We start from the raw sequence: 21,669 nt of genomic DNA on the forward strand, positions 1-21,669 counted from the left end.
TCCCAACCTGCATCAAATCACACTACTCATAGATGGAATTGTCCTTTTGACATTCACATTGCAGTCCAGTTCATTTAAAGTCCCAAACCAATTCACCAGATTAAACACGGCTTTATAAACTTCTCTGTAATGTTAACGTCTGGAGTGATTTAGTTTTGTCTGGGATGAATAAGAGTCTGAGCCTTGTTCCACAATATATCAGACGGGTTGGAGATGTTTAGAGACTGGACATACTTGTCTGTCTGTCTGTTTATTATGGTCATCAGTCAGGGATATACTGTGGATCTAAGGAGGAGATACATGGTCTGCGTCCCAAATGGCACCCTATTGGGCCCATAGGTCTCTGGTCAAAAGTAGGGCACTTATTAGGGGATAGGGTGCCATTTGGGGTGCAGCCATGGTTCGGCAGAAAACAAATGCCTGCTGGCCTGCCTTTTACTTGTTTTCTATGGCCATATAAAGTCCTGGATGTCAGACGGACCGCTGGAAAGCTCCTCTGGTCTGTGTGTCTCCTCTGTCATGTCGGACTGTTTCTCTCCCACAGTATTTACAACTATTCACACTGTCTCATTGGTTAACTAAGGATGTCTTTTAAAAAGGTACTATAGAATGTGAATGAAAACAAATATGAGTTGATATGCACAATAAGATATAGCTCTCACATTATTTTCACATACTGTCGCTCTCTCTCTCTCTCTCTCTCTCTCTCTCTCTCTCTCGCTCTCTCTCACTCTCTCTCTCTCTCTCTCACTCACTTACTTGGAACATTATCAGTCGGGATTACATGGACAAGAGGGAAGAGACAAGACAGGCCAGAGAAGAGAGGTATGTTGTCTACTTTCATTTCTAATATGCAAATAGACACAGTGCTGTCTAGCAACGTAGATTCTAGAATCCTTCAGATAGAGTGAGTGCTCTCTAGCAATGTAGATTCTAGAATGATTCAGATAGACACTGTGCTCTATATCAATGTAGATTCTAGAATCCTTCAGATAGACACAGTGCTCTATATAAATGTAGATTCTAGAATCCTTCAGATAGACACAGTGCTCTATAAGAATGTAGATTCTAGAATCATTCAGATAGACACAGTGCTCTATATCATGTACAATAGGTTCTAGAATCATTCAGATATAAACAGTGCTCTATATAAATCTAGATTCTAGAATCATTCAAATAGACACAGTGCTCTATATCAATGTAGATTCTAGAATCATTCAGATAGACATAGTGCTCTATATACATCTCGATTTAGAATCATTCAGATAGACGCCGTGCTCTATATCAATGTAGATTCTAGAATCATTGACACAGTGCTCTATATAAATCTAAATTCTAGAATCATTCAGATAGACACAGTGATCTATATCAATGTAGATTCTAGAATCATTCAGACACAGTGCTCTATATAAATCTATATTCTAGAATCATTCAGATAGACACAGTGCTCTATATCAATGCAGATTCTAGAATCATTCAGATGTAATAAATACATCATAATGACTCTGACATGAGGTAGTAATATGCCTTGAAACCTTTTTGAGGAGAACTCTTAGCAGATGTAGAACAAGTCAGGCTCAGCCTCTGGGCTGAAATATAGGTGTCAGGCCCCCTCTAGGCCTGCTGCTGTGCATTAAGACATCTACAACTGAATGGGACGAGGTGTGGAATTGGCTTTAAGTCATGGATACGGTCCAGATAATGTAGGCTATGCATGTGTAATGTACCACCTTCCAGACATATGTATGTTCAGTGTTATTTAAAACAGGAATCCGAGGTTATGTTTGCTGCCTTTTTAAAATGTATGTTCAGTAAATTGATAAGATTTTCAGTCACCTAACCTCTGACTGAATGGAGAGTGATGTATAAATCAAGATTAAACACTATTATAAGACCCATCTGTGGAGAAGTCGCTGTAGTATACTGTAGGTGTCTTCTAAGATTTATGTGTCAATTAAGCACCTGGAGACATCTGAGAAGCATCACAGAGTCCCAGACATTTGGCCACTGTTTCAGAAAAGGAAGTGTGAGGGAACTGACTACAGTATATTACTGGTGGGGGGTGGCAGTAGCCTCGAGGTTAGAGAAGCGGGAATCTTCTTCTACCCCCATGAGATAGAGATTATATTACAGTAGACCTGCACAGGTGGAGTAACATCCTTTCTGAAGAATATTCTGTGACTCCCTCTTCCAGATATAAGTGCGTTGAGAGGCTCGCAGCAGAGGAGCATGAGAAAGAGAGAGAGCGCATGAGAGCGCCGCCTAGGGGGCGCACAGAGATCACCCTGAGCCTGAGCCCCACCCCCTCCAGTCACTCCGCCTCCCCCCGCTGTGTCAAGCCCTCCTCCATCGCCTCTCCGGAAGACACTGGCACCACTCCATCCCAGACGCAGGGTAAATAACCTTTTCCAAACGTTTAACAATCATTACCGGTCCGATAGGTTTTATGTATTTGTTGTTTATTCTTTATCTGGATGAGTTCCTGGCCAAGAGGTAGCAGCTTAAGCAACCATAGTACAGCACAGTATAAAACAATACAAAACGGGACAAAACAACACAACCGGAATAAAACGGAATGACTAGTAAAGTGATTTCAAACAGGATGGGAGCATGGACAGAGTGTATGGTTAGCAACATCCAGTCGGCTGGCAGAGAGCTCCTGTCCACCTGTCATGCTTCCTGGGGTCTGAATTAACACATGGGGGGTGATTCACTCACACTTTGGAATTAGAATCAGATGGACTAATAATGGCTGCATGGTGCCTGTTGGGGGGAAAAATCAGCAGGACTTGATAAGAAAGGGATTTAATTGTTGTTTTTCTGTGTGCTTCAGAATGAGGTGTCTGTAAGTGTATGTTGCTAAATCCCAAATACGTTTTGGGATGGGATGGACATTACTTTAGCTGCCTGTGGGGAAATGGTTTGAATGATGGTTTGAAGCAGAGTGAGAGGCTAGCTTTTCGGTCCCAGGCATACCCCAGTGATTTGTATGTGACTGTAGTGTGGTTTTGGCTGTGGTAGCGCTAGCCGCTAGGGTGTGGACCTCTTAATGTGGGGTTCCATTCACATCCTACAGTAGGAGCCAGGAAGAGGTGTGGTGGACTGTGGACTGGACTACAGCATTGACCATAGAGGGGACAAGCCTTTCAATACCTCACAGACTCAGTTATGATGATACATGAATGAATATCATGAGAACTAGATGTTGTTAGTCTGGGGTGGTTATTCTAACCCACCAAAATGGGATAATGGGATAAAATGAGGTGTTAAATCTAATTTCGAAACACATTGTCATCATAGCTGTTAATACATTTCCTGTAACATTCAATTAAGTATGAAATTATATGCTTAACGACTTGTGCTCTGGACCGAAATCTAGACAATTTATCATTTGAATTAATTAAATGTCACAGGGCAATTTCATGGTATTTACATTATAAAAAATATCATTTAAAAATGATATCAGATGATATTAAAATGGCACACAATCTAAACCCCTACAGTAGTGTTCTGTTTTGTTTGGTCCTGTTTTCTCTACCAGGAAGTGAAGTAGACGTAGAGCCAAGCCGTGACCTTCAGACCAGAACTACAAGTCCAGTGCCAGAGTTAATAGTATCAGGACCTTCTCCAGAACCCACAGAGCCCCCCTCCCAAACTCACTCGGCGCCAGGCGAGGAGCAGACGGAGACAGAGACGCAGAAAGAGAAGCAGGAAGTAGTTGAAGTTGAGCCCAAGCAGGAAGTACTAGAGCTAGTGGAGTCAGCGGTAGATGAACAGACACAGGGTAAAGAGGAGGAAGAAAGTGAGGAGGAGGAGGAGAAGGGTAAGGAGGAAGAGAGACAGTCAGGAATTGAGGTGGAGAGAAAAGAGGTAGAAGAGGTGGAGAGAGAAGAGGTAGAAGAGGTAGAAGAGGGGGTAGAGGTAGAGGTAGAAGAGAAGGTAGAAGAAGGGGTAGAGGGGGTAGAGGTAGAAGAGAAGGTAGAAGAGGGGGTAGAGGTGGAGAGAGAAGAGGTTGAGGTGGTAGAGATAGAGATAGAGGAGGAGGGAGAGAGGGAGGTGGAGGAGAGACTGGTCCTCCTCAGTGAGAAGGAGAGACAGAACGAGGAAGTGAATGAGAAGGACAACTGTTCTGCCTCCAGTATCTCCTCAGCCAGTAGCACTCTGGAGAGAGAGGAGAGGGAGGAGAAAGTCAACAACAACCATGAACCAGGTACCAGCTGCCCGTTAGCAGAAAATACAGACTTTAGGACACTTGGCCCTTTATGACTTAAAATATGACTTGTGATTTGTACCCATACTGTAAAATGGGACACTTCCGTATACTGTACATCAGTAGGCAAACATTGAAGTTCATGTCATGTCAGAACATTTCATTCTACCCATGCTCTCATTACAGTTTCTGATATATAGATCTGCTCTCTAATCTGTTCTGAAGGCTAGCAATCCAATAGTAATCCAATAGTAATCCAATCCACACTTCCTCCTTGTGTTTGTCCACCTCTAGGCCAGTGCATTAAGGAGGACGACGTGAACGAGCAGTGCAGCAAGATCCTCAACAGCAAGCGCTTCATGCTGGACATGCTCTATGCCCAGAACAAAACCACTGGGGGCAAGGACGAAGAGAAGGCAGGAGAGACGGAACAGACGGAGAAATGCAAAGAGGGGATGGAGACGTCATCACTGGAGGGTCAGGACGGGTCGTCGGTGGCCAGCCTGGCAAGTCGTATCTCTACACTGGAGGCCAGCAGGCAGGCCTGCGAGGAGAACGTCAAGAAGATAGAGGTCCAACACCTGGACAACCAGGGTAGCGTCAGGGCTGTGGCCGAGAAATTTGGAGACCTGGTTAAAAGCCTTGTGTCGCCTCATGAGCTGGAGGCATTGGAGAAGCAGCAGCAGGGTCAGCTTCAACCTGATAAAGACAAAGCTCCTCCGGCCCCCTCCTCCTCACCCCTACCTCCTAAGAAGGAGTCAGACTATATCTGGGACCAGCTGATGGCAGCCCCCAGGGAGCTGCGTATTAAAGAGATGGACTTCACAGACCTGGCAGACGAGGATGACCTGGACATCCTAGACGTGGACAGTGTGCTGATGGGCTCCAGTGACCTGATGATTCCTCCCCCTCCTCCCTGTCTCTCCGCCCTGCCCCCTCCCCCTCCCCCTCCCCTGGGCCTGTTCGGCTGCCCCCCACCCCCTCCTGTCCCTGGCATGATGCCCCCTTCCCCACCCTTCATGCCCCCCGGCCCCGCCCAGCCCTACCCGGGGTCTCCCCAGCTGAGCCGAGGGACAGGGGAGCCCCCTCTGTTCCAGAAGAAGAAGAAGACTATCCGTCTGTTCTGGAACGAGGTGAGGCCCATGGACGGCCAGTACAGGAACCACAAGCGTTGTAGAGAGTCACTCTGGTCCAAACTGGAGCCGGTCAAAGTGGACACGTCCAAGCTGGAACACCTGTTTGAAACAAAGTCCAAGGAGCTACCTGTTACCAAGGTAACTTTGTTGACCATTTTGGTACTGCATATTTATACGTATAGGAAATGTATGTGTTTTGCTCAATAAATGAATTTGTGAAATTGTCTCTTAAGCATTTAGGGGCGGTTTCCCGGACACAGATTAAGACTAATCCAGGAAACAGCCCCAAGGATTTTTACAGCTTGTCCTTTTCCTCCAGAGCACATAGGTTTAGACATCAGGTGTGAACACCTGGACAACCGGTACCCCCTGTATATAGCCTCCTTACTGTTATTCTATTGTTGCTCTTTCATTATTTGTTATTCTTCTGTCTTCTTTTTTTTTTTTTTTTTTACTTCAGTTTATTTTAGTAAATACTTTCTTAACACTTTTTTTTTTTAACTGCATTGTTGGTTAAGGGCTTGTAAGTAAGCATTTAACTGTAAGGTCTACACCTGTTGTATTCGGCGCATGTGACAAATACAATTTGATTTTATTTGATTTTGAAGCTACTATCCACACCTTCTGTTCTATATACACTCAGCAGAATAGCACTAACCATTGCTTCAACGTGTTGGCAAAGTCTGACCTGCATGTCGTCTGCTCTGGTTGGATTCTCAAAGCTGACATAGGGAACTATTGTTTCTCTTCACAATTCACTATTTCCTTCTGTGTGTGTGTGTTCCTGTTTTGGTTTTGGCCGTTTAGCCTGTCGAGCTGGATCCCCATGTTCATGCTTCAGGCTTCTTTTCATCCACAGCAACAAAAGTAGTGCCCTATATAGGGAATAGGGTGCCATTGGCCCATATGGCTCTGCTCAAAAGTAGTGCACTATATAGGGAATAGGGTGCCATTTGGGACGTAACCCTGCTGTCCTTTGTGACGCTCTGACTAGACCTGCCCCACACTGTCTCCTGCTTCAACCTATTGAAGAATGCAGTGCAGGATTTAAACCAGATTGTCTTAAATGTACTGTAGGTCAACCCTGTCGTCCCAACCTGCTAGAAGACAGAATGATTGAATGTGATGGATTCCCTCTAATATCTTTTCAACCCCATCAAAGGTGCAGCCTGTATACAGTTTTCTCTGTCACTTTGAACTCAACTGACTCTGAGATGGTCCAAAAATGAAAACAGGAGAGATGTATATAAATATAGATGTAGCTAGATCCTCTGTAGCTCTGTAGATCCTCTGTAGATCCTCTGTAGCTCAGCTGGTAGAGCACGGCGCTTGTAACGCCAAGGTAGTGGGTTCGATCCCCGGGACCACCCATACACAAAAAAAATTATGTATGCACGCATGACTGTAAGTCGCTTTGGATAAAAGCGTCTGCTAAATGGCATATTATTATTATTATTATTAGATATAGAGAGGCCAACCGCACAGGGAGATCAGATCTACTGTAAAAGGTCATATACAGTATTATAGTCTGTCAGGAGTTGCTATGGTAGGTGTGGTGTGGAATCAGGCGCAGGAGGCAGAAGTAAAGTCCAACAAAAATACTTTAGTAGATATCACAATAAATATCCAAAACCAGCCCGGAGGCGAGAAAAGCGCGCACAGGCGTATACAAACGGGCGCAATCAACAAGTGCGTAATCTACTCCTAAAACACAAACAAGGAGGAAAGCACAAAATAGCGCACCAAAATACATGCAGCGCAGCAACACGACATGGAACAATTACACACAACACCTAACTAACAACAAGGAAACTAAATAGGGTGCTAATTGAGACATAACACAAAACAGGTGTGACAAACAGACAAAACCAATCAAACAAGAAACATAGAGCGGTGGCAGCTAGTACTCCGGAGACGACGACCGCCGAAACCTGCCCGAACAAGGAGGAGGGGCCGCCTCGGCCCAAACCGTGACAGTACCCCCCCCTTGACGCGCGGCTCCAGCCGTGCGCCGCCCCCGGCCTCGGGGACGACCAGGAGGACGCGGAGCAGGGCGCGTAGGGATGACCACGATGGAATTCGGTCAGCAGGGACGGATCCAGAATGTCCCTCCTCGGCACCCAGCACCGCTCCTCCGGACTGTACCCTCCCACTCCACGAGATATTGGAGACCCCCCATCCGGCGTCTCGAATCCAGGATGGTCCGAACAGTGTACGCCGGAGCCCCTCGATGTCCAACGGGGCGGAGGAGTCTCCTCAATCTCAAAGTCCTGGAGTGGACCAGCTACCACCGGCCTGAGGAGAGACACATGGAACGAGGGGTTAATATTCTTGTAATCAATGGGCAGTTGTAACCTGTAACACACCTCGTTCAATCTCCTCAGGACTTTAAAAGGCCCCACAAACCGCCGACCCAGCTTCCGGCAGGGCAGGCGGAGGGGCAGGTTTCTGGTTGAGAGCCAGACTCGATCTCCAGGTGCGTACACTGGCCCCTCACTGCGGTGTAGGTCGGCGCTCGTCTTCTGTCGACGGATGGCTCGCTGCAGATGGACGTGTGCAGCGTTCCACGTCTCCTCCGAGCGCCGCACCCACTCATCCACAGCAGGGGCCTCGATCTGGCTCTCATGCCAAGGTGCCAGAACCGGCTGGTACCCTAACACACACTGGAAAGGGGTTAGTCTCGTGGAGGAGTGGCGGAGAGAGTTCTGTGCCATCTCGGCCCAGGGCACATATCTCGCCCACTCCTCCGGCCGGCCCTGACAATATGACCTCAGAAACCTACCCACATCCTGGTTGACTCGTTCGACCTGCCCATTACTCTCCGGGTGGTAACCCGAGGTAAGGCTCACAGAGACCCCCAACCGTTCCATAAAGGCTCTCCAGACTCTGGAGGTAAACTGGGGGCCTCGATCAGACACTATATCCTCGGGTACCCCGTAATATAATATATATATAATAATATATATATAATATATAATATGCCATTTAGCAGACGCTTTTATCCAAAGCGACTTACAGTCATGCGTGCATACATTTTTGTGTATGGGTGGTCCCGGGGATCGAACCCACTACCTTGGCGTTACAAGCGCCGTGCTCTACCAGCTGAGCTACAGAGGACCACAATGCCGGAAGACGTGAGTAAATAGAGCCTCAGCGGTCTGTAGGGCAGTAGGAAGACCCGGCATGGGAAGGAGACGACAGGCCTTCGAGAACCGATCCACAACGACCAGGATGGTGGTATTCCCTTGTGAGGAGGGAAGGTCGGTAACAAAATCCACCGAGAGGTGAGACCAGGGTCGTTGTGGAACGGGCAGGGGTTGTAATTTACCCCTGGGCAAGTGTCTGGGCGCCTTTCACTGGGCACACACTGAGCAGGAGGAGACATAAACCCTCACATCCCTGGCTAACGTTGGCCACCAGTACTTCGTACTAAGGCAGTGCACTGTCCGGCCAATACCTGGATGTCCAGAGGAGGGGGCGTGTGAGCCCAATAAATCAGCCGATCCCGGACCTCGAGCGGGACGTACGTCCGACCCACCGGACACTGTGGAGGGCTAGGGTCGAGTGCGTAATGCCCGCTCGATCTCCGCATCGACCTCCCACACCACCGGTGCCACCAGACAAGACTCCGGTAGTATGGGAATGGGCTCCACGCACCTCTCCTCCGTGTCATACCCCCGGGACAGGGCATCTGCCTTCCCGTTCTGGGACCCAGGGATGTAAGTGATCTTGAACACAAACCGGGCGAGAAACATAGTCCATCGAGCCTGGCGAGGATTCAGTCTCCTAGCTGCCCGAATGTATTCCAGGTTACGGTGGTCGGTCAGAATGAGGAAAGGGTGCTGAGCCCCCTCAAGCAAATGCCTCCACACCTTTAGGGCCTGTACTACGGCTAACAGCTCCCTGTCCCCTACGTCATAATTCCGCTCCGCCGGACTGAGCTTCTTAGAATAAAAAGCACAGGGGCGGAGCTTAGGTGGTGTGCCGGACCGTTGTGAAAGAACTGCCCCGATACCGGCCTCAGACGCGTCCACCTCTACTTGGAAGGGTAGAAAGGCCCTGTCCGCAGTCTCCCAAAGGCCCTGTCCGCCTCAGCCGACCACTGCAAGCGCACCGGACCCCCCTTAAGAAGAGACGTTATGGGAGCTGCCACCTGTCCAAAACCCCGGATAAACCTTCGGTAGTAATTCGCAAAACCCAAGAACCGCTGCACCTCTTTAACCGTAGTTGGGGTTTGCCAATTACGCACGGCGGACACTCGGTCCACCTCCATTCTCACCCCTGACGCAGACAACTGGTAACCCAAAAAGGAGACTGACTCCTGAAAGAACAGACATTTCTCGGCTTTTACATACAGGTCATGCTCCAACAGTCTCCTCAATACCCTGCGCACCAGGGCTACATGCTCGGCCCGAGTAGAACTGTACACAAGAATATCATCTATGTACACCACTACTCCCTGCGCCTGCATGTCCCGGAAAATCTCATCTACAAACGATTGGAAGACTGATGGAGCATTCATTAACCCATATGGCATGACGAGATACTCGTAATGGCCGGAGGTAGTACTAAATGCTGTCTTCCACTCATCGCCCTCCCTAATGCGCACCAAGTTATATGCGCTCCTGAGGTCCAATTTTGTGAAGAACCGTGCCCCGTGTAATGACTCCGTCATGGTCGCAATCAGCGGGAGTGGATAACTATATTTCACAGTCACCTGATTGAGACCGCGGTAATCAATACACGGACGCAAACCTCCATCCTTTTTCTTCACAAAAAGAAGCTCGAGGACGCGGGAGAAGTGGAGGGCCGTATGTATCCCTGTCTCAGAGACTCGGCAATGTAAGTCTCCATTGCCCTTTTCTCCTCCTGTGACAAAGGATACACATGGCTCGCGGGAGCGCAGCTCCTGTCTGGAGGTCTATCGCACAATCCCCCTGTCTATGAGGTGGCAACCTTGCCGCTCTGGTCTTACTAAACACGAGTGCCAAATCCTCATACTCAGGCGGAATGTGCAGTGCTGGCATCTGGTTCGGGCTCTCCACCGAGGTCGCCCCACGGAAACACCCAGACATAGCCCCTCACACTGAGCAGACCACCCTTTAAGAGCCTTCTCTCACGACGAAATCGTAGGATCATGGGTAATCAACCAGGGAAGCCCCAGTACCACCGGATACGCAGGAGAGTCGATCAGATAGAGTTGAATCGTCTCCTCATGACCCCCCTGCGTCATCATCCTAAGTGGCGCCGTGACCTCCCCAATTAACCCAGATCCTAACGGACGACTATCTAAGGCATGTACAGGGAAGGGTTTATCGACTGGAAGGAGGGGAATCCCTAACTTAACACAGAATTTACGATCTACAAAATTCCCAGCTGCGCCTGAATCGACTAGCGCCTTATGCTGGGAACGAGGTGCAACCTGTGGGAAACAAACAGGTAATGTAATGTGTACGACAGAAAGCTCTGGGTAAGTAGGGCGCCTACTCACCTGGGAGGACTCCCCAATGTGTGACCTGCCATCTCCCTCACCAGGGGACCCTCCCCAGCACCTAGCCGCGGTGTGCCCCTCCGCGGCCACAGTTGGTGCAGGAGACTGCCCCCTCGTGTTCCTTCCTCTCTTCCCTCTAGCGCCAGCACCTCCAAGCTCCATCGGGCTCTGCTCGGAGGCGCTGGAGGGTGGAATGGGAGGCCCCCACCTGGGACGTCCGCGGGTCGCGAGCAGGGTGTCCAGCCGAATGGCCATGTCCACCAGCTGGTCAAATGTTAGTGTAGTATCCCTGCACGCTAACTCTCTGCGGACGTCCTCCCGAAGGCTACATCTAAAGTGGTCTATGAGGGCCCTCTCATTCCACCCTGCATCGGCCGCTAGAGTCCGGAACTCCAGCGCAAACTCTTGAGCGCTCCTCATCCCCTGTCGGAGGTGGAATAGACGCTCCCCCGCCGCCTTCCCTTCTGGTGGATGGTCGAAGACAGCACGGAAGCGGCGGGAGAATATAAATAATAATAATAAATTGGTCATTTAGCAGACGCTCTTATCCAGAGCGACTTACAGGAGCAATTAGGGTTAAGTGCCTTGCTCAAGGGCACATCGACAGGTTTTTCACCTAGTCGGCTCGGGGATTAGAACCAGCGACCTTTCGGTTACTGGCACAACGCTCTTAACCACTAAGCTACCTGCCGCCCAACTCCGCATAGGTGACTGTGGCGGCGTCTATTCCCCTCCATTCGGCGTTGGCCCACTCCAACGCCTTGCCGGTGAGACAGGAGATGAGGGCGGAAACGCTCTCGTATCCCGAGGGCGCCGGGTGTATGGTGGCAAGGTAGAGTTCCACTTGTAATAGGAACCCCTGACACCCGGCAGCGGTGCCGTCGTACGCCCTCGGGAGCGAGAGCCGAATCCCACTGGGTTCCGGTAGTTGGACGGGCGGGCTGTCCGATGGTGATGGTGCGATAGGTGGGGGTGTGGGTACCCCGCTGGTTTCCCATCGATGGAGGGTGTTCATTACGCGGTCCAAGGCGTGCCCGATCTGGTTGATTCGATCCTCTTGACCGCGAAGACGCTCCTCCATGATGTCGGTGGGTGCTCCTGCTGATTCCATATGTGGTGTGTAATTCTGTCAGGAGTTGCTATGGTAGGTGTGGTGTGGAATCAGGCGCAGGAGGCAGAAGTAAAGTCCAACAAAAATACTTTAGTAGATATCACAATAAATATCCAAAACCAGCCCGGAGGCGAGAAAAGCGCGCACAGGCGTATACAAACGGGCGCAATCAACAAGTGCGTAATCTACTCCTAAAACACAAACAAGGAGGAAAGCACAAAATAGCGCACCAAAATACATGCAGCGCAGCAACACGACATGGAACAATTACACACAACACCTAACTAACAACAAGGAAACTAAATAGGGTGCTAATTGAGACATAACACAAAACAGGTGTGACAAACAGACAAAACCAATCAAACAAGAAACATAGAGCGGTGGCAGCTAGTACTCCGGAGACGACGACCGCCGAAACCTGCCCGAACAAGGAGGAGGGGCCGCCTCGGCCGAAACCGTGACATAGTGTTAAGTTGCGTCAATTCGAATCTGGTATAAGGAACAGAAGAGGTCAATACACGTCTTCTAAGATAGACTAGTATTTTAATTAATGCAAACACTTGAATGGTAAATATGATGTTCGTATATACGGGCCCACTGAAACACCACGCTGGGCAGACAGAGAACTAACTTTTTCAACCCAAGGTTCTTCTTTAATACTCTGACAGAGATAGTTCCTGCTCCAGGCTGGGCCTGTCAGAATAGAGGCTGGGTGTGGTTTAAACTTACCCAACCTATCGTTGGCGCTCAGGCTGGTCCCAGACCCTTGGCGCTTCACTGTTGCCAGGTGTTAGTTGTTTCTGTTGCAGTACACATGTCCTTGAGCAGTTTAACAAAGAGGCAGTGTGTGTGTGAATCACAAGTCTATCTCAGCCTACCCCCTAACGGTTCCTCACATTAATCACAGCTTGTTATGTTAAACAATCTATATCAGTACAGCACAAACCTATTATGTTTATTCATTAATGTATTCTTTCTAAGCTAGGCATCACATCTAGTTGTAAGAGAATAGATCCCCACAATAGTCACACGGTTTTGGTCCCTTGCCCTGATCCATTTTGATTGAGGCACTCTAGTTCTGAACGTTTTAACATCTGAACTCACCGTCATTTGTTAATGGTGTATTTTTATGTTCAAAGTTTTATGGAATCCTTGGACTGTTTTTATTTGTAATAAATTTGCACACAAAAAACAAAACCTGTTTTCGCTTTGTCATTATGGGGTATTGTGTGTAGATTGATGAGGACAAAATTTAATTTGATCCATTTGAGAATAAGGCTGTAACGTAATAAAATGTGGAAAAAGTGAAGGGGTCTGAATACTTTTCCGAATGCGCTGTATAGTATAAGACTAGTACTTTATTGGTATTCATATAATGTCCTGTTTCTGTGTATCTCTACTCAGAAAACAGCAGTGGATGGGAAACGACAAGAGATTATTGTCCTGGACTCCAAACGGAGCAATGCCATCAACATCGGGCTGACCGTCCTCCCCCCTCCCCGCACCATCAAGACAGCCATCCTCAACTTTGACGAGTACGCTTTGAACAAGGAGGGGATCGAGGTAAGCTGCATGTGAGATGGTATATTGAAATTATTGGGCTATTATGATTATATATCCTAGTCGTTATCGATGTGTATCTAGCAAAGTCACTGTCACCATTAGCTCTTGAGTGTAAATCTGTGATGTCTAGTAATCTCAATGAAAGCATGTTGGAAAAACATAGCTCTGTGTATTTTATTTTATTTTATTTAACCTTTATTTAACTAGGCAAGTCAGTTAAGAACAAATTCTTATTTACAATGACAGCCTACCAAATGGCAAAAGGCCTCCTGCGGGGATGGGGGCTGGGATTTAAAAAATGAATATATATAAATTTAGGACCACACACACATCACAACAAGAGAGACAACACAACACAACACAACACTACATAAAGCATAAAGAGAGACCTAAGACAACAACATAGCATGGCAGCAACACACGACAACACAGCAAGGTAGCAACCCAACATGAAAACAACATGGTAGCAACACAACAACATGGTAGCAACACATATCTGTACAGTCAATACTGAAGACACTGTCTATTGCTGACCTGCCAAACAAACAAGTCATTTACTTCAACTGCGTCCAAAATAAACTTGGTTTCACTTCAAACCTGCACTAAAAATACGTACGTTTCCAATGTATTTTCACAACTGACTTTTCACTCCAGAAAATTTAAGTTTCAATGAGTTGGGATTGGCTGTGGTCGGTGTGGACATGTCAAGTGGTTTCTCAGCTGGATGCCTGGAATCTTAGCTTATCTCATATAATTAGTCATTGGTACGTACCATTAAAAGTTAGCTACACATGCATATTTTAAGATCGTTTTTGAACCATAATATAGACCTTTGGAGGACTTCAGATGGTGTAAATAATGATTAATATTGCATCTCCTCGGTCTTATATAATCTGCGGTACTTTTTCATCCTTTTCCATGGGAACATTCTTATGTAGAGGAGAGGAGCACTGCAATGTACTGCTCCACCTTCTACGTCTATTTCTCACAGACAGACAGCAGCAGGAAGGTAGAACGTTCAGATGTCTCACAAGGTTGGAGGCCAAGGCAGGAATGATTGTTTTTCCAATAGCAAATATGTTCGTTGATAATAAAAAAGAACTGGAAAATTAGAAACATTCCACCTCTCATCTCTATCTCCAGCTCCCCCTTTCCTCTCCTCCTTCAACTCCCCCTTTCCTCTCCTCCTTCAACTCCCCCTTTCCTCTCCTCCTTCAACTCCCCCTTTCCTCTCCTCCTTCAACTCCCCCTTTCCTCTCCTCCTTCAACTCCCCCTTTCCTCTCCCCCTTCAACTCCCTCTTTCCTCTCCTCCTTGAACTCCCCCTTTCATCTCCTCCTTCAACTCCCCCTTTGCTCTCCTTCAACTCCCCCTTTCCTCTCCTCCTTCAACTCCCCCTTTCCTCTCCTCCTTCAACTCCCCCTTTCCTCTCCTCCTTCAACTCCCCCTTTCCTCTCCTCCTTCAACTCCCCCTTTTCTCTCCTCCTTCAACTCCCCCTTTCCTCTCCTCCTTCAACTCCCCCTTTCCTCTCTTCCTTCAACTCCCCCTTTCCTCTCCTCCTTCAACTCCCCCTTCCTCTCCTCCTTCAACTCCCCCTTTCCTCTCCTCCTTCAACTCCCCCTTTCCTCTCCTGCTTCAACTCCCCCTTTCCTCTCCTCCTTCAACTCCCCCTTTCCTCACCTTCAACTCCCCCTTTCCTCTCCTCCTTCAACTCCCCCTTTCCTCTCCTCCTTCAACTCCCCCTTTCCTCTCTCCTTCAACTCCCCCTTTTCTCTCCTCCTTCAACTCTGGTCCAGCCTCTCCAACCTAATGTGTGTGTGTGTGTGTGTGTGTGTGTGTGTGTGTGTGTGTGTGTGTGTGTGTGTGTGTCTAAGGGATTGGTACAGCAGCAGACACATTTATGTCTTGTATGGATTCATTAAGTATTCTTCTTGTCCCCCTTTCCTAGAAAATCCTGACGATGATCCCAACGGAGGAGGAGAAGCAGAAGATCCAGGATGCTCAGCTGGTGAACCCTGAAGTCCCCCTGGGGTCAGCAGAACAGTTCCTCCTCACCCTGTCCTCCATCACGGAGCTGTCCGCCCGGCTGCAGCTCTGGGCCTTCAAGATGGACTACGAGGTCATGGAGAAGGTCAGAGCACCGCCACCTTTCTGTCATTACCTCACCAACTCCTGTAGGTGGAGTAATGCACTACCTGACACTTCCTACATGTGCATCATCATAATCATCGGATTGTGCAATACAAGAGAGAATTGTTGGATATGGATTGGCTTGTCGTAGTTCACATAGCAAGGTGTCGTAGTTAAGGAAATAGATGTTGTTTTCCATATAGCACCTGACTCCTCTATGGTTGTAACTGAATGTCCGTGGTTGTTGAACATAAGGGTTCAACAAAGAACAAAATGAATTACTCCTGGATATTGTTTATAGTTGCAGTCTTAAAGTAATAATCTAGTGACAGATGGTTACCATCTGTCTAGCACACATGCAATATTTGGTTCTGGGTGCAGAGATTAGTCTTACATTAACTAGAGAAATACTCAGAAACAAATCACTTTAACATTCAACCTTCAAACAAATCTCTCTGACATTTAACCATCATAAAGTATTCTCAGCTGGTTCCTGTAATGACTAGTTTCAGTTTAAAAGGCCATATTTGATGTGTGTGCCACTCTCTCTCTCTCTCTCTCTCTCTCTCTCTCTCTCTCTCTCTCTCTCTCTCTCTCTCTCTCTCTCTCTCTCTCTCTCTCTCTTTCTCTCTCTCGCTCGCTCTCTCGCTCTCTCTCGCCCTCTCTGTCTTACAGGAAGTGGCAGAGCCGCTGCAGGACCTTAAGGAAGGGATGGACCAACTGGAGAAGAACAAGACGCTGCGTTACATCCTGTCCACTCTGCTGGCTATAGGCAACTTCCTCAACGGATCCAACGTGAGTAACATTACACAAGTCTGGCCTGGGGCTGGAGGAGGAGAAGAGATGAGTTCTCTCCCTCTCTCCCTCTCTCTCTCCCTCTCTCTCCCTCTCTCTCCATCTCTCCCTCTCTCCCTCTCTCTCCCTCTCTCTCTTTCTCTCTCTCTCCCTCGCTCTCTTTCTCTCCCTCTATCTCTCTCCCTCCTTCTCTCCCTCCTTCCCTCTGTGCCCCCCAGCTAAGCACTGCCATATTGACTTGGCAAGGACAACAGTGGGCTCTCTGTTTGTAGAGGAATGTGCTGTATGCTGTCTGTCTGTCCGTCTGTCTGTCTGTCTGTGCACCAGACACTAGCTAGCCCAATACAGCAGTGTAGCTGGAAAGGGAAGGCCTCTGCTAAGCACTGCACCCAACCTGGCGCTGTCTCTCTATTGGAATGAGAGAGAGGGAGAGAGCGAGAGAGAGAGAGGGAGAGGGAGAGAGAGAATGTGTGAGTGTGTTTGCGTGCGCGCATGCCATGTGTGTGTGTCTCAAAGGTTTAGGATATGAGAGCCAAACATGCAAGTCAGAAACATGAGGCATCAAGCAAGTAGTTCAGCTAAATAATGCCTGTGTTTATATTTGATGGTAAACCATTTAAAATGGGGAACAAAGCAAACCCAGTTAGGATGATGTCTTTCAGGATATGTTGTTTTTTCCTTTTTAGGTAGCTCTGCTCTTGCTAACTAACAATTGGTAGGTCTGCAGTTGATTGTGGTTTGTGATAATCACCGACTAATGAAGCTGAATCACTGGTTGACCACTCTATAGAAACCCTTTCTCTTTGTACAAGATCTCGCTATCCAACATAAAAATACCAATGTTCTGTAATCTCGTTGTGGTGCATATCTGTGACCCAAAGTGGAAATTTACTGCAAGTTGGGCCTCATTTAGGGAGTCTGATATTAATAGCGTAGAGTTGTATCCGTTGTAGTTACATGATGGGTGTGTTTCTTTTGTTTGTGTGTGTGCGTGTGTGTGTGCGTGTGTGTGTTTGTGTTTATGTATCCAGGCGAAGGGCTTTGAGCTGGGTTACCTGGAGAAGGTTCCGGAGGTAAAGGACACGGTTCATAAACAGTCTCTACTGCACCATGCCTGTTCCATAGTGGTGGAGAAGTTTCCAGACAGCTCAGACCTCTACTCAGAGATAGGAGCCATCACCCGCTCGGCTAAGGTACGCCTGGGATTGCCTTGGTATAAAGGACTCATGTAAATTATGTTCATCCTTGTAAACCATTTCTTGCTATCAAGCAAAACCTAGGGCTAGATTCAATCCGAACGCCCCGTTTCGACTATGCACCTTTTGCAATGTTTCCGTAGAGACCAAATTCACGGTAAACGCTGCATATGTCGGCTCAATCGGAAATGACCTTTAAATTTAAGTTGTGTTATCTATAATTTGGATGTTCTGCAGTCCGGATTGAACCTAGGCCCTAATCAATGATCATTGTCATACATCATTTAGTTTATGTCCATGTAGGCAGCTTTAGGTGTTACTCATGAATAATGACGGTTGTTTGTATCAAATCCAAAATGCCAATTCCTGCCGTTGTGCATCTTGAGAAAGGCACTTAGCCTAACCCCTAAACTAATCCAGGGACAATAAAGTAATCTTCTTCTCTGTCATGTTTGTTCTCAGGTGGACTTCGACCAGCTCCAAGACAACCTGAGCCAGATGGAGCGACGCTGCAAAGCATCGTGGGACCACCTCAAGGTCATCGCCAAGCACGAGATGAAGCCTGCGCTCAAACAGAAGATGTCCGACTTCCTAAAGGACTGTGCAGAGAGAATCATCATCCTGAAGATCGTCCATCGGAGAATTATCAACCGGTATGATTATAGTGAAGGTTCTTCTGATGCATTCTTTTACCTAGTTGAAATATCATCCAACGTAGCTTCGACCCCATCTGTTTCTCCAGAGTGAGACCATCCAACGTAGCTTCGACCCCATCTGTTTCTCCAGAGAGAGATAACGGTGCGATATCTGACAGCGTAAACTCCAATGTAATGTCATCATGTTTTTTTTTCTCTCTCTCTCTCTACGTCTTGCAGGTTCCATGCCTTCCTGTTGTTCCTGGGCCATCCAGCCTACGCTGTGCGGGAGGTCAGCATCCACCGCTTCAGTAAGATCCTCAGTGAGTTTGCCCTGGAGTACCGGACCACGCGGGAACGCGTCCTGCAGCAGAAACAGAAGAGGGCCAACCACAGAGAGAGGAACAAGACCAGAGGAAAGATGATCACAGATGTGAGTGTTGTTGTTCACCTAACAGGCCTGGTCATGGGAAGTGGGCCAAATGGCACCCTACTCCCTATATAGTGCACTACTTTTGACCAGGGCTCTGCTAAAAAATTGTGCAATATAAAGGGAATAGGGTGCCATTAAGGACGCAGACCTTGTATATTTAAACGCTTTTAGTCCCTTGTCTCTTTGTCCTTTGTCCTTGTTCTCCTGTCTTCTCCTGTCTTCTCCTGTGTTCTCCCGTGTTCTCCTATCTTCTCCTGTGTCCTCCTGCGTTCTCCTTTGTTCTCCTTTCTTCTCCTGTGTTCGCCTATCTTCTCCTGTGTTCTCCTATCTTCTCCTGCGTTCTCCTGTCTTCTCCTGTCTTCTCCTGCGTTCTCTTCAACTGAGACTCTCTCAATGTCTTTCTTCAACTTCCTCATTCTCATCCTGAGGATTTCATACCTGCTCACTCTCCAAACCCGTGGCCACAGGTCACCTCAGACAACGCATTCATTTCCAATGACATCAGCATAGTTTCATACATCCAGTACAGTGATTGGTTACTGTAACAATAATCAGTGATCTATTTCCAATGTATCCTCTTCTAAAACAGCAGGACTGATCCCCTCCTCGCATTCCTACTCCTCTTCCTTATACCCATCCTCCTACCCCTCCTGCTCCTCTTCCCTCTCCACCTCCTCCTCCTCCTCCTCTCCTCCTCCTCCTCCTCCTCCTCCTCCTCCTCCTTCTGCTCCCCCTCCTCCCTGTGTGATGATTAAACTCCCTCCAGCCCAGAGGGGCCTGCAGCCGGCTGTAGGAGGGAGATGGAGCAGCACTCCAGGGCCTGTTGTCCTTGGTGGGGTTCCCCTCCAGTTCAAGAGCACCCTAATTCAATCACTGTGTGAAAAATTCAAACCTTTGGATGTCCCTGCAGCAGAAATATCTAGCCCACAGCGTGATCACGCTGCTCTTACAGGGAGGAGCGGAGCACAGTTGTGTGGTCGTCATACCCATTGGTGAATTTGTGGACCATAAAAAGTATTAAAAAGACTAAACGTGTGTTAATAGTCGACAGCAGGTTTTAGATAACCTCTTCACACATCAAAGACATTTACACAATAGAACATTCCTCATGATTATTTTCATATTTCTGCTCATTCTGTTTGACTATGACGCCTCCAGCACATGCCTTATTATCATTTACGTCATTTAGCAGATGCTCTTATCCAGAGTGACTTACAGTTAGTGAGTGCATACATTTTCATACTGGCCCACCGTGGGAAACGAACCCACAACCCTGGCATTGCAAGCGCCATGCTCTACCAACTGAGCTACAGGGGACCATTAACATCTCCTTGTATGTGTCTTCCTCTTCATTTCATCTTCCTCCTGTTCGTCTGTAGAGTGAGGATGAAGAGGACGGTGAGGTATGGGTGTGTGTGTGTGAAAGTGCGAACAGGTGCATGTGTGTGTGTACTGCCAAATCTTTGAGTTGTTATTGAGTCCTACTAGAATGTAACTCTACTAACAGGCAACATTTAAAAAAAAACATCTACTAGATTTAGTATTTACAGTCTTTACAGTATTTACTGAATACTAGAGGTGCCTCCCAAATGGCACTCTATTCTACTGCACTGTTGGAGCTAGGAACACAAGCATTTAGCTAGGTATTACTGCACTGTTGGAGCTAGGAACACAAGCATTTAGCTAGGTATTACTGCACGGTTGGAGCTAGGAACACAAGCATTTAGCTAGGTATTACTGCACTGTTGGAGCTAGGAACACAAGCATTTAGCTAGGTATTACTGCACGGTTGGAGCTAGGAACACAAGCATTTAGCTAGGTATTACTGCACTGTTGGAGCTAGGAACACAAGCATTTAGCTAGGTATTACTGCACTGTTGGAGCTAGGAACACAAGCATTTAGCTAGGTATTACTGCACGGTTGGAGCTAGGAACACAAGCATTTAGCTAGGTATTACTGCACGGTTGGAGCTAGGAACACAAGCATTTAGCTAGGTATTACTGCACTGTTGGAGCTAGGAACACAAGCATTTAGCTAGGTATTACTGCACTGTTGGAGCTAGGAACACAAGCATTTAGCTAGGTATTACTGCACGGTTGGAGCTAGGAACACAAGCATTTAGCTAGGTATTACTGCACTGTTGGAGCTAGGAACACAAGCATTTAGCTAGGTATTACTGCACTGTTGGAGCTAGGAACACAAGCATTTAGCTAGGTATTACTGCACTGTTGGAGCTAGGAACACAAGCATTTAGCTAGGTATTACTGCACTGTTGGAGCTAGGAACACAAGCATTTAGCTAGGTATTACTGCACTGTTGGAGCTAGGAACACAAGCATTTAGCTAGGTATTACTGCACTGTTGGAGCTAGGAACACAAGCATTTAGCTAGGTATTACTGCACTGTTGGAGCTAGGAACACAAGCATTTCGCTACACCCACAATAACATCTGCTAAATATGTGTATGTGACCAATAACATTTTATTTGATTGATTTGATTTGATTGTATAGGGAATAGGGTGCCATTTGGTTAGGGGTTAGGGGTTAGGTTTAGAGTTAGGTTAGGGGTTAGGGTTAGGGGTGTGTGTATGTGTGTGTTTGCGTGTGCGTCTGTGTGCGTGCATGCGTGCTTCCTTATCAGTGTGTATGTGTGTGTGTGTGTGTGTGTGTGTGGAAAGGTAGGCTATGGAAGTTCTGTTCACTGCAAGTCCACAGGCAAGGGAAGCAGGGTAGGCCAAACTCAAACCAGACCCCAGGAGGTCAGAATCCACAGACAAGCACTTCCTGATAGAACCTAATCCTGGGTAATAGACCTCATAAGAACCAGAGGTTCATCTCTTAAAACCCAATGAGGTCCACATGAGAGCCTGAGTCCCAAATGCCACCCTATTCCTTATACAGTATAGTGCACTACTTCTCACCAGAGTACTTGTCAAAAGTAGTGCACTATAAAAGGAATGGGTGCCATT

The 21,669-nt window shown here is 47.5% G+C and overlaps 1 protein-coding gene across 1 annotated transcript in view; it reads left to right on the forward strand.

Annotated features, from left to right (window-relative positions):
• The window catches only part of LOC121585846 (FH1/FH2 domain-containing protein 3-like), a 229,971-nt gene that overhangs the window by 203,060 nt on the left and 5,242 nt on the right, over positions 1 to 21,669 (forward strand). Inside the window, exons 13-23 of the mRNA XM_045226596.1 lie at positions 775 to 825; positions 2,195 to 2,394; positions 3,542 to 3,894; positions 4,039 to 4,210; positions 4,505 to 5,484; positions 13,353 to 13,511; positions 15,460 to 15,642; positions 16,317 to 16,436; positions 17,468 to 17,629; positions 18,095 to 18,285; positions 18,508 to 18,700. Coding sequence (XP_045082531.1) covers positions 775 to 825; positions 2,195 to 2,394; positions 3,542 to 3,894; positions 4,039 to 4,210; positions 4,505 to 5,484; positions 13,353 to 13,511; positions 15,460 to 15,642; positions 16,317 to 16,436; positions 17,468 to 17,629; positions 18,095 to 18,285; positions 18,508 to 18,700 — 2,764 coding nt within the window. The remainder of the gene's footprint in view (positions 1 to 774; positions 826 to 2,194; positions 2,395 to 3,541; positions 3,895 to 4,038; positions 4,211 to 4,504; positions 5,485 to 13,352; positions 13,512 to 15,459; positions 15,643 to 16,316; positions 16,437 to 17,467; positions 17,630 to 18,094; positions 18,286 to 18,507; positions 18,701 to 21,669) is intronic.

Source organism: Coregonus clupeaformis, chromosome 17 (assembly GCF_020615455.1).
Source record: "Coregonus clupeaformis isolate EN_2021a chromosome 17, ASM2061545v1, whole genome shotgun sequence".
NCBI classification, from domain to species: domain Eukaryota; kingdom Metazoa; phylum Chordata; class Actinopteri; order Salmoniformes; family Salmonidae; genus Coregonus; species Coregonus clupeaformis.